This window comes from Boleophthalmus pectinirostris, unplaced genomic scaffold, assembly GCF_026225935.1.
Source record: "Boleophthalmus pectinirostris isolate CB_2022bp ecotype Guang Dong unplaced genomic scaffold, ASM2622593v1 HiC_scaffold_3, whole genome shotgun sequence".
Classification (NCBI taxonomy): Eukaryota; Metazoa; Chordata; class Actinopteri; order Gobiiformes; family Gobiidae; genus Boleophthalmus; species Boleophthalmus pectinirostris.
In genome coordinates, this window is record NW_026571299.1 from 17,766,358 (window position 1) to 17,780,219 (window position 13,862).

The window sequence follows — 13,862 nt, forward strand, 5'->3', positions numbered from 1 at the left end:
TCCCATAATATATTATTGGCTGTAGTGCAAATTCAGCTACTTTCCTGCTGCCAGGGCAGCAGTGGCAAAAAACAAATAGCAGGACAGAATGAGAGGGGCAGACGGCGCTTCTACATGGACTTTCAAACTTACTCCAACCAAGAAACAAACAGAACACATGTGTACTGTGTCAAAAGAAGCTTTAGAACAGGCAAGAGTGACTGACAGTCCAGAGAAGCAGCTTCCTGAGCTAAAGCTACAGTAGATGGGGAGAGAGAGGGAGAAAGTAGTTTACCATCACACTGTATTACTTAATATCTACTCAAAGGTTAAAGGTTTGTTGCCTAAGTGTCTTTGTAGAAGTAAAGATTGACACTGGTGCTCTGACTGAAAATATGTCTGAACTGAATATAACACAGAGACACATAAGGATTTAGAATACTGCTTAAAAGCCTGTAATAAATCATGAATATTACTTTTATTAATTAGCATATTATTTTCTTAACCTCATGATGGCCTCTGTCTTGCATTATATATACAATAATATAGTATTATGATTATAACATAGTATTATAATAATTATGATCAATAGTAGCCTATAAAAATATATTATATCTTATATATGCATATGCAGAGTTTGAGACCCCTGATCTAAACACTTTTTTGGTAGCTAATGTGTACATTGTGTCACCATGTCACCATAACTAATGAACATTCTACCATAGAAAGACATATTGACAATTTGAGCAGCTCTGACTCCCCTTTGCCCACCTGATGTACTTCCACGCACCGTGAAATCAAATGAGCCACATCTGAATAACACGGCACAGACGCTGGACTGAGGCAGGAACCAAAGCTGCCATTTCATTTGACATCCCAATTATCATAAAGATGTGCTGATAGTGACCATGTTAACAACTGGGTCTTAAATTCTCAGCATGTGGTTGGGCAACAAAAAATAAAATTGCTGGGTAATATAGGGCTACAAATAAAAATCTGTCATAAAGCTCAGTGGGTGCTACTGGGCAAATTGAGATGGTTGAACCTTGGCTTGAGATTTTTACTTGCTTAAAAACATGAAAAACTTAATTTTAAACATAAAATTAGTTTGTGTATACATGCAGCCATACAACACTCTTCTGTTACAATTTTCGCTCTTGAGTCTGTTGAAAAAGACAAGTCTGATATTGAAACGAATATCGATATTGAACGATATAGATCCTGAAACCAATATATCAACAATTACTAATCGTTGTTACCTCACCTCTCTTTGTTCAGGTATGGAGACATGGTTCCCAAGACGATCGCGGGGAAGATCTTCGGCTCCATCTGCTCTCTCAGTGGGGTCCTGGTGATTGCTCTCCCTGTGCCCGTCATCGTGTCCAACTTCAGCCGCATCTACCACCAGAACCAGCGGGCAGATAAGCGCCGTGCTCAGAAGGTACAGGTGCTTTGCTTCAATACTTAGTCATACTGTGACAACATCATCTGCTGCCATGAAAGAAGTACAACCAGACAGTACGCTCAAAATGTTCCACCTTGCACTGCAAAACCTAAAATCTAGCCAAGTTAAGATGACTTGAAATAAGAAAGTTTATCATGATTTGAGTAAATTTCACCTAACAAGTAAAATGATTGACCACTGGAACTATGAAAATACATCCTGTTACACTTAAGATAAGAAAAACAACAACTCTTTGCACTTAAAATAAGAAATCAAATCTAAAGTTGCTTGAATTAAGAAAAACACATTTGTTCCATTGGTAGATGATTTTACACATCAAGCTGAATCTACTCAAATAATAAAAAATACTCAGGTAAAAGGTTGTTAATTTAAGTCATTTTAACTTACCTAGATATATTTTTTGCATGATGTCCTGAAGAAGTTTTAACTTTTATCTTTTGTTCAGCAGAGATTGACAATTCCAGGGCTGAAATTATCTAAATGACTCTAGTGAAGGTTTATGGAGTTTAAAAACAAAATGGAGCACTTCCTGAATTGCCACATGATGTCACAAGGTGGAACAGTATTTTCAACTATTTAAATCTTTAAAGAAACTGTATGTAGATTGCGTTACAATCACAGCTGAACTTGGTTGTGCCTAAACTTTTACATAGAGGTTTTATAAGTTTTTCAAGCCCAAAGAGCACATTTATAATGCAAGATTCAGCAAAATGTTTCTAGAACTTAGTGGTTTATAAAGTTTGAGAAATAGATTTTTAATAAAATCATGAGTCTTGGGTTCATTAGTTACCACATAGCTGAGCAAGCTTTTAAACTTTAATTTTTTTGGAACATTAAATTATAAAATTAATTGGAAATTTTCTTCCAGTACCAGGGGGTGGGCGGTCACTGTTGAGCTCCATTTCACTCAGAGGCTGCACTAGCACGGATTCATGATGGCAGCAGGTGCTGGGTTTAGGTAGTGAAGATCCAAATTAAAGATGCACTATGTAGCTTTCTTGGGTTGGGGGTCTGTCACCTCTTTGTTTCTATGGATATGTAATTGCTGTGCCTGGAATGTTCCACAGTATGACTTTAAACAGATCTAACTTACATTTATTCAATTACAGGTGGTTTTATAGCTCAAAAATCCCTAGAAAAACAGACATTCTGACCTGTGGATTCTGGGATCTGACCTGTAAGTTGGTCTGCTTGGGTCTCCGTGAATATAGAAAGGTTTAATACCATAGTATGAAACATTCCATACAAAGCAATATGGATGGAGAAAACCACTGACAGAACCTCCACCAGAAAAGTTACACAATGTGCCTTTAAGATTGTTTCATGTTTTTGCTTAACTACTTAACGTAACTACTACTACTAACGTGTTGAGAATTATGGTATTAGTTGTTAAGTTGTCATTCTTAACTATTTAATAATTTTCGATTGTTTGTTGAGGCTTTTTTAAGGCTAATTAAGGGGTAGATATTATAAAGTGATACCAAAAAATGTATATGTTTGTGTGATAGAGCAGCGTTCACAAACAGCCTCAGCACTGTTAGCCACCGTTTAGCACCAGTGAGAAAAAAGGCAAGTCTACAAGTTTGCTGCCACTACTGCCGCTATTGCAACTACTACTGCAACTGCTGCTACTGCCACTACTGCTACTCCTACTGCTACTGCTACTGCTACTACTACTGCTGCTGCTACTGCCACTACTACTACTACTACTACTAGTACTATCACTACTGCTGCTGCTGCTGCTGCCGCTGCTGCTTCTACTACTACTACTACTATTACTACTGCTGCTACTACTACTGCTACTACTACTACTTCTACTACTACTACTATTGCTGCTACTGCTACTACTACTACCACTACTACTACTACTAATATTGCTGCTACTACGACTACTATTACTACTACTACTACTACTTCTACTACTACTACTACTACTACTACTACTACTGCCACTACTACTACTACTACTACTACTACTACTACACTACTACTACTACTACTACTATTACTACTATACAGCTGCTACTACTACTACTGCTGCTACTGTTGCTGCTGCTACTACTGCTATTAAATAATTGAACTGAATTTAAAGTAAACATCAGACGGTTTCAAAGGTGTAACTAACAAACATTTAACAAAAAGATTTTGTTAATGAATGACAAAAACACGTATTTACTAAATCCCTCATCTGACTGGAGCACACTCGACAGACCTTTGGGTTCACATTAAGTTGATGAAAAAGTTATTTTATTAGTCTCACTCAGCATTGTAATCACTGTAATAGAGCATGATGACTTGTATTTGTTATTTAAAACTACAGTGCTTCAAGTAGAATCATTGTGAAAAATTCATTCACGCTTAACCTCAATTAGGAATTAAGAGATTTGAAGCACAAAATGGCCAACCTTCAACCCAATTTTCAATAAAAAAATTTCATTCTCATTATCTGAAGCTTTACACACATGTTCTCATAGCCAGTACCCAGTAGCTCTCCACTCAGCTTCCCCTCCCCACAGACTTGACCTTTCACTGGGGCCAGATAAGAGCGGTATTAAGTTAGAGAGCAGCTGCTGATGGCTAATTGAGGAGTCTGGACCCACTTGAAAAAGAAAAAAAATAAATAAATGAAAACCTCAGAATGTGAGTTTTATAGACTTGGCTATTCATAAAATCTGTAAGCAAATAAATTAACTTTTATTATGCCATACAGAATAGGACAGGTTATAAAAAAAAAAATGTGGGGACCTTGGGTATAAATGCAATGGAGAAAAAGAAAAAAATATTCTAGTCTAGGTCTATTTGTACCTGTGATCATTGAAGATTTTCGCAAAATTTACTCTTGTGAGCGTTAAGACATGTTATAATGCTGTTTATCTCCTCAAAAACATACCTGGACTTGTGTTTTGTTTCATTCACACATTTTGAGTAACACTGCTTTTTTTTTGTTTGTTTTCTTTTTTTTTTTTGTCTACATCTCCAAAGCTCCATTCCACCTTGTGATGTCATGAAGGGGTAGTTTTCAAGTTAACATCTTTAGTTTGGTATAGATGGGCAATAAAAAGACTGAAATGATCCAAATGATTTTAGTGAAGATTTGGAATGATGAGGAAACAACATTATAACACATCATGAAAATAGAGTAATATGGGCTAAAATGTGTGAGGTAGTTTGTCAGTTTTTTCTCAAAATGAAAAAAAATCTCAACCACACAAGACATGGTTCAGTAAAATGTATCATGTATTATATCTTAGACTTACAATTAGAATTAGACTTAGACAAACTTTCCACAAGAGAAATTATTTGGACACATTAACTCACATATCACAATATATTATCATAACAAAGAGCAAAAACATAAATTGTAATAAGTTCAAATTTAGAAATAGCAAGAGACTGGTGCAATAAGGTATAATTATTAGAGCCCGACCGATATATCGGCTGGCCGATATTATCGGCCAATATGGGCACCTGGAGACATATCGGCTATCGGCCGATATGCTTGCTGATATGGGCCGATATTTCACGTGGGCATGTTATACCTCGTTATAAAGCTTAGACTCTCATTTAATCCAATTTACAGACAGATAAATGTCCTAATATGTGGCTCCGCATCAGTATTTATCTGCGGTGTAATTTGTCTGTGTCTGTGTCCGTACTGTCCCTGAACACACCACCAGAGTGACGTCACTTCACTCACGTGCTCTTGTTTACACCCGCAGCGGTGCGCAACACTGAGATTATATTCTTTTTTACGGACAATCGGTTTGAGTCTGGATTAAAAGGACTTTTATTAGTGCAGACTTGTGATGTGAGGAGGAGCCTGTGTGAGCGGTGAGTGTTGGAAATACATCGACTTTGAAGCTAGTTTAGGTTTTGTTAGCGATTAGCTGCTGTAGCTCCCACACATAAACAGGCTGTTTTCTATTGGTCTATTGTAAAGTGACTACATTGGCCGTATATTTGCTACCGGACCAGCATTGATATGTAAATGAGCTGTGAATAGACGTGTGAATGATCCACATTTATGCATATAATTAATTACCGTGGTGTGCACGTTTTTACAGCTAAAGGCTAATAGCGATAGTTTACTAGCTAGGAGTTATGGGTCGGTCGCGATCGAAGCGGCTCTTAGAGCGAACAACGGGAGCCTGCTTCTTATTGGGAGCCGTGTTTTCTCTTTTTCTCACTTTTTCTCTTCATGCCGCATGCAGACCCGTAGTTTGACAGCAGCAGCGGCTGAAAACGAAGCTTTCAGAAATCTGCGTGTGCACAGGATAAAAAAAAAAAAAGTGCATATTTGGCTGCAGTTCAGCATAAAAATGAATAAACCAGGACTAATCTTGGGCTCAAGTGAAGGAGAGATATAGAAACCGAGTCCCGACACTCAGTCCTGGTTCAGTTCTGGTTTAGTCCTGCTTGCAACAAAACAATCTCAAGAATCGCTTGGGAGCCGAAAGAGCCAGCTGCTTTAGTGAGCCGAGCCAAAAGAGCCGGTTCTCCAAAAAAAAAAAAAAAAAAAAAAAAACTGGAATACCCATCACTAGTAGCTAGAATGTGATGCAAAAATGCCATTAGGCCAATCTACTGTATGTAAATATGATGTAAAGAGGCAGAATAACAATAAATGTTGCCTAAATAAACCCAATTTAAAATCCACCAGAGCCAAACCTAAGTTTTTTTAATCAATTCAAGATTTACAGTGAATTTTTACATCACTAAATATATCGGCGATTATATCGGCTATCGGCAGCTCCAACTCCCATTATATCGGTTTCATATCGGCCACAACAAAATCCATATCGGTCGGGCTCTAATAATTATATAAATGTATATGTACAAGTAACAATAAAATATAGTACCGTATTTTCTGGCCGCACTTGAATATAAACTGCAGGTGTCCATGTCTTCAAGAATGTTTTTAAGTTCGGGCCGTCTGCTTTTATCGCCTCTGAAAGCTTTTGTCATCTTTTTACATGAGTCAGTTTGTCACACTGCCGCCGCCAAAATCTCACCATTGACTCACTGATGCCGAGTTCACGAGCAGCAGCTCTGTTTTCTTCTTCCACAGCCACATCAATCGCCGTTAACTTAAAAGCTGCATCATCTGCATTTCCTCATGTGTTTTCCATGAGGAGGGTCGAGGGTGTGTACATGAAGCGCAAAATAACTGTTCAAAACACAATCAAACGAGCATCTTCCTTTGCGCTTCACCCCTGTCTTTCCCGGGCTCTACTGCACATGACTCCTGCAAGAACTGCTCTCCTGTCTGTATCATGTTAGTGTTTTGTTATCTGCAGATTTCAGGCTCTCTCGGGGGCTACTTCTATCAGTAAGGTATGAGTGGATGTTTGGCTACTGTTTCTTCTCGTTATGTACACATACGGGTAAAAGGTATCCCCCTCACTAATGTTAATTTAGCTTCATAACTTATTTTATCACACGGCGATAAACTGTTTGAGTGCACTGACAATATTGCCAGCTAGAGTAGCAACTTCAAGTGAACCCTAGATCCATGTGTGAACCGCACAGACAGCAGCGGCTCCTCACATCCACTGTGTTGCCAAAACATAGACCGTATATATGAATGGACAATGTGCCAAACAAAGAATCCGTCCATATATTAGCCGCATCTTTTATTAGCCTCAGGGTTCAAAGTGTGAGAAAAAAGTAGCAGCTTATAGTCTGGAAATTACCTTACATACAGTAAAATAATATAATACAATAGAAGCAGTTGTGTTTGAATATGCTGTACTGCATTTGGAAAGTGTATTAATTAATGAGCAGTCATTTGTTGATTTTGACAAGCATCAAACTGTTGCCTGGCAACACCAGCTGTGAGTGAAGAAGAGGAGGAGACAGGAGTTTGGCAGTGAAATGTGTGGCGTCAGTGTCAAAGGGACTTAATGGAGTTTCAAGTGTTAAGTGAATTTAGTGAATACTCAAGCTCTGGACTGAATACAAGAATAGAGACGACAGCCCCGCCGCATGTGTGAAAACAATGAATGCTGATTTACGACGTTTTCTGAGGCTTTTGTTACTGCATAAACCAGTGTGTTTTTCCTCAAAGCAGAACCGCACACTGCTAAATTACAGAAATGTATGAATGTGAACAGAATACAGTTTCAATAAATAAAGAAAGGACGTGCTCTCTCTCTCTTTCCCTGAGCTTTCACATGATGTTTTGATGACAGTAAATGCTAACGCTAATGAACTTCTTCAAAGGTTAGCAGCTCCACTCTTTGAATCCTCACATTAAATCAGTGACTGCAGACTCTGGGATATGGAGCATTTTAATATGAGCCTGAAGAAGGTACCTTTTACACATCACAGACTGCTGTCTCATTGGAGAAGCACCAGGGCACATCCAGGAGCTAGACAGACCCATAAAACACAATTGCCCTACTGTTCCCAGATCTCAGTATTAAAAGGCTGAAACCAAAATTATGATAAAGTATTACAGACAAGCATGATGTTTTTTTCCCCCATGTTATTCACGGTTTATATTAACTTATATGCTCGTTCTGTAGTGAAAAGTGCATCATGTAAATATTCGGGTAGTGGGTTTGCCACCTTCTTGTCTCCATGGAGATGAAATGTTTCACAGTGTGGCATTAAACTTATCCATCTTCCATTCATGAAATTATGGGTGTTTTTATTGCTCAAAGCACATATGCAGTCAGCCGGCCAGTCTCTACATAGATCTAAACATATCTTGGTCTGGTGATTTTCTGCTTGTTTCCATAGAGATACTTGAAGTGACGTTTTATGCCATACTGTGCAATATTCCAAGCAAAGCAATTACAAAACGTAGGCAGACCCTCCACAAGAAAAGTTACATAGCGCACCTTTAATAACAATGATTTAAAGGTTGTTACCCAATTAATCTCTTCAAAATGTTACAAAAATGGCAGCAAGCTTAAGGGTGAATTATAGTTCTACGTCGACTCAATGCACACTGCTGTCTTGACCTTGTCGCCCTCGATTTTGATTTATGGATCTGTGTTGAAGTCTATGCGCCCCGAAGTAATTCACCGCCACAACGCTAGGAGGCTAGGATTTAAAACTGGCGTTCATGTATACAAAATGAAGCATGAAAGCGGAGTACCAGAAATGTATGTAGAGCGGATGTAGAGTGGACCAATCACAGCCCTTATTTGTCTGCATTGTTTTGAAGCATAGTTAGTTCACGGCAACACAGACTCTTTATGGCTGCGTTCAGACTGCAGCCTGAAGTTACCCAAATACGATTTTTTGGCTTCTATGTGACCTGTATCCGATCTTTTAATGACTGAACGGCACAGATCCGAATTTTTCAAATGCGACCCAGGCCACATGGATATGTGGTCCTGAATCCGATACATATCCGATCTTTTGACATGCGACTTCAGTCTGAATGGCCAACGCGCATCCATCCGACGTATACGTCATTAACAAGCGACAAACGTCACTATTCTGCGCTGAAGCAGGCGGAAACCGGAACTGTAAAATCGCCAGGTGCTCAATGCTCGCGACCATATTTGGACAACTTCCGTAAACACAGAGCACGCTCGCTGCGGTTGACGCATGGGGTTGACGTCATCATGTCCTCCAGTGCACATGCGGGACACTTTCGGGCCGTTTACCGTTCACACTGAAGTCACAGACAAGTCGCATTTAATTGGAAATGTGAACGACTTCGCAAAAACATCGGATTTCACAAAAAAATCGGAATTGAGCATTAAGCCCTGCAGTCTGAACGTAGCCTATGTCGTGACGCTGATGATTTGAAGCACAACCATGAATTAGGCTTTAGACCTAAACACAATTGGGCCAAATTGTTAAGCGGTTATTTTAATGGGAATAAATTAGTCCCACATTACATTCATTTAAAACCATCACAAATAGCAAATCGTTGGTGTCATAACTTTGGACCAGTATCAATCACTAATGAAGAAGTCTCCATCTCCTCCGCAAGTCTTCTCTAATTGCAATTGGCTCTGTAATTAACTAATATTCCATGCTTTAAGACACTTTCCAGACTGGATTCAACTCTCTTATTATGCGTCACTGATTAATAATAAGAAATACACTAACAGTCAAAAGTTTGGACTCATTCTCTCATTCAATGATATTTTTTTTTTACATGTTTACTACATTCTACATTTGCATACAGAACACATCAAATATATGAAGTAAGATGTATGGAATTATGTAGCAAATAATTATGTATAAAAGTTAAATAACCTTTTTATGTAACACCTAGAGCAGGGGTGTCAAACTCATTTTGGTCCGGGGGCCGCATCCAACCGACTTTGATCCCAAAGGGGCCGGATCAGAAAACTCATGTCATATAAACCCCAAAAATAACAATAAGTTCAAATATTTGTGCAGAGAAACACAAATCTATTACAGACATCTTTTTTAATTGATGAACTCTTTCTTTTACAAAATAATGTTATGAACAACCTGAAACTTTAAGAAAAATACAATTTCAACACAATGGTTTAATATGAACTTGTTTAACATTAACTTGTATAAATAGGAATAAGTAAATTTTTCTTGGTAAATCCTGCACTCTGCGTCCACTTTTCTCATTTTTAACATTTTTCTGATAAGGGTGTCATGGTCAACAGTCAAAACGATCGTCCTTAAAGAGCGTTTGGAAAGAGACAAGTCTTCATTTGTGCTGCTCTGGTGGGAGGGGCCACGTACAGAGGCGCTGGAGACGCTGCAATGCTCAGCACTGCAGAAAATTAACAATATTTTAATAAAAATATAATTAAAATATTTTAGTAGAAAATCAGCCGAGGGCCAGATTAAAGGTCTTGGAGGGCCGGATCTGGCCCCCGGGCCGCATGTTTGACACCTGTGACCTAGAGGATCCAAAGGTAGCTTTAATAACACAGCGAGCTAGTCAGTGTGTGGGTCTAACAGCCATATGGCAGCTTTTATTTACAAAACAAAATATTAAAGTTGCTTTATGAGACAGGTGAGGATGCTACTGCAGGGGTGAGGCTCCACCCTAAAGCTGGGGTGAAGGAGACATGCTATAAGTGAAAAACAAACAAGATTAATGCAAAGAAAACCGTCACACCCAATTAGAAGTACCACCACCACCAATAACTATAAATAAAGTGAGCCCCCTCCACACCCAGCCACCTCCAGACTTAACCCACAGCAGAGCTATGATAGACTGACAGTAGTAACTCAGACTAAAAACGAAAACGGCAACCAGCACTGAGCCTGTGAACACAGTGCTGTTAACATAAAATATATCAATCAAAATTAAACAGTAAGATAAAAGTTAAAAGCGTACCTCCGATCTGGACTGTTAAGATCCTTAAAATTATATTTACAAAAATTACACATGAGTTTAAAAAAAAAATAAGATTAAAATATACAAACAAACAGATATGGCTCACGAGAAAGAACCCTGCGTTAGACCTGCTCAGGAAGAAGTGAGCTGGTTCACCCCTGACCTCTATGGTGTGTCACAGGACAGAGACCACATGATCAGCTACCTTGCCACTTATATTTCATAGCCACATTCTCAAATTTGCCACCCTTTGCTTTGTCAAATATCGCACAACGCACTTCCTGATTCTCTGAGGGGAAAAGCTTCATAATTAGATGCACACAGCTGTCCCATTTCTTCCCTAATACTGCTTACACAATATAACTCGACTGCGACAAAAAAATAAAAAGATACAGCCACAAAATATCCCCAAAATATTATCAGCTGTATATAAAAATAATAACTTGCTGTGCCAATTCATATTGTGAGCTTATATTCTTTTGGAAATGGATGACATTTAGAGAAGGGCACGCAATGACTTGAAACAGATGGTCTATCCAAAGCATTTTAAGTGGGATCAATGTTGTCGTACATTCTCTCAAATAAAAGCTGTGTGGCAGAGATGCAGGTGCGTTACATTCAAACACTCAAATCAAGAGCCCATTAACAGTGAAAGCAAATGAGTAAGCTCCGTGTTTTTGAATTGTAAATGGGAGATAAGTACATCAAATCTGTCTCAAAGGATGTTATAATGCACCCTATATTTATTTAACTAATTGCAGGAAAAATCTCTGAAGAAAAAAACAGTTTAATAGCATTACGATTGCCTCTCAAATCCAGAATGAAATATTTGTATGGATGGTTATCAGTCTGGTCCCCTCATCCTCTGTTCCATCTCAAGACAGAACTAAACAATGGAGCTCACTGGTCACATATAATTTAGAAATGAAATCTAATTCATCTCACCTCAGATTAGTAGAGTTTAGTGTTTCGTTCACTGATTTTGTGGAAATCTATTTGTGGAAATCTTACTGCATGTCCCTAATTAATCCACCTATCAATCACTCCCATCTGAACTCAGGGAGATGACCAGAGATGACCAGATTCACATCTTTGTAAAATGCTGAAAAAGTGTGTTTCCCAGACAAAAGCTTTAGATAGTAATTGATTTTTTCCCCCTTTTCTTAACAGTTAGGTGACATCAGTAATCTTTTATTTCTAACTCATCACCTATACTGCCCAAACAAAAGACATTTTTCAATTTTTGCTCTTGAACTTTCTGTGCAGTGTTTTATTTAGTTAGTGACTGAGCTCCATTCTCAGTAAAATATAGTATAGTATAATGTGTAATCTCTCGGTTGTCCAGGGTCCATAACAAAAGAAAATTGAACTCTGACGAAACATATAGACTCTTGCAAACGTTTGTTTTTCTCAGTAACTTTGGAATGGGCGATATAGTTTGGAGAGAAGCTTATATTTCCTGTGTTGTTCTGTTTTCATCACATCTTTGCTCCTCCTCTTCCTCTTCCTAGGATTGGTCAGTCTTCTTTATGACATTTGCGTGAGTGACAGGTGGAATTAACCAATTACTTTGAGCTGTGAACTTTCAAAAGAGTCAGCTGACCTAATAATGCAATTTATAAGGTGCAGTACGTAGCTTTTCTGATAAATGGTCTGCCCTTTGCGCATTGCCACTGAGATGTTAAAGCTTTGTCTAGAATGTTCCACAGAATGGCCTTGAACTTGTAGCATTTATTTAATTATGGTGTTCAAAAATATCTTGACAAATATGCTTGTCTCCAATAAAAAATAGTAAAGTTTAAAGCTGTTCTTAGTTTAAAAAAAAAAAAAAAAAAAAAGTGCAGAAGTTTAAAACCATTCTGTGGAATATTCCGGGCAAAAAGGAGACAAGCAAGCGACAGACCCTAAACGAAACAATACATTTTGCACCTCAAATCAAAACATGCATCACAATAATATCGACATTGCGAACTAGATCCCAATAACTTTTCTTTTTATATTGCCCATCATTTAACCGCATTTATTCTTTCTAGCCATATTATGTAATTTTCTGATCTGTGTTATAATATTGCTTGGTTTATTCTTCAAAAACATACCTGGAGTTGTGTTTTGTTTCTTTATCATATGCACAAATTTTGGCTGAGTTTTTCTCTCAAATTTGAAACACTCTGTTCAACCCTGTGGTGCCACGTGGTAATACAATAAGTGCTCCGCTATGTTTTTAATCTCCGTACACTTTCCAGAAATTAATTTAGATAATTTCTGTTCTGGAATTGCAAATCTACTGAACTAAAGGTAAAAGGTATCTTGAAAACTACCACTACTTGACATCACAAGGTGGAACAGAGCATTTTGAGCTTTAGAGATGTAGACAGACTAATAAAAAAGTGTTACTCAAACACGTGTGAATGAAACAAAACACAACTCCATGTTTTTGAGGAGGTAACAACAACAACATTCTTACATGAGTAAATTTAGCACAATACAAGACCTTTAAAAAACAGACAGCACTTACTTAGCACTGTATCACTGTAGTATTGATGTCTTACAAGTTTCTGACCATTAAATACGATCTTAGCCGTGTTCTTTTGACCTTCTTCTTCATGCTCACATCTTGTCTCTCTTTTCCCACGTTCAGAAAACCAGACAGACCAGGATCAGAATTGCCAAGTCTGGAAACGCCAATGCCTTCCTCCAGAGCAAGCGTAACGGTCTGCTGAACGAACTGCTGGAGCTGACGGTGAGCTGACCCCTGACCTTTGATCCCTGACCCCACCCACATAACTAGAAGTGTGGGTGGGTAGAAGAAGAAGTCGTTTTAGAAGACAGAAGCATATTAAAAGGGAAAGATTGGACATGCTTGCTGGTGAAAATGAGTTTAGAGTGAATTTTAGAGAAGACACTATCTTGGTTTAGTTGATGAAGGAATTTGACAAAACTATTTTTTGAATGCAGTTGAATAAACCAGTCACTTTCAAACACTGTACAGCAATTACTACCAGAAAAACTAAGGCAATATTACGATTAAAACCAAAAAGAGCCAATAAATGAAAGAAACAATTCACCTTTTGAAAAATTGTTGTGGATTGATGTGTAATATGCTGAAATTAAGTGAGATCAATT

General features: G+C 38.1%; 1 protein-coding gene across 1 annotated transcript in view; it reads left to right on the plus strand.

The window, feature by feature from the left end:
• The window catches only part of LOC110173772 (potassium voltage-gated channel subfamily D member 3-like), a 155,589-nt gene that overhangs the window by 127,842 nt on the left and 13,885 nt on the right, over nt 1-13,862 (plus strand). The window contains exons 2-3 of the mRNA XM_020939782.2: nt 1,258-1,420; nt 13,378-13,479. Coding sequence (XP_020795441.1) covers nt 1,258-1,420; nt 13,378-13,479 — 265 coding nt within the window. The remainder of the gene's footprint in view (nt 1-1,257; nt 1,421-13,377; nt 13,480-13,862) is intronic.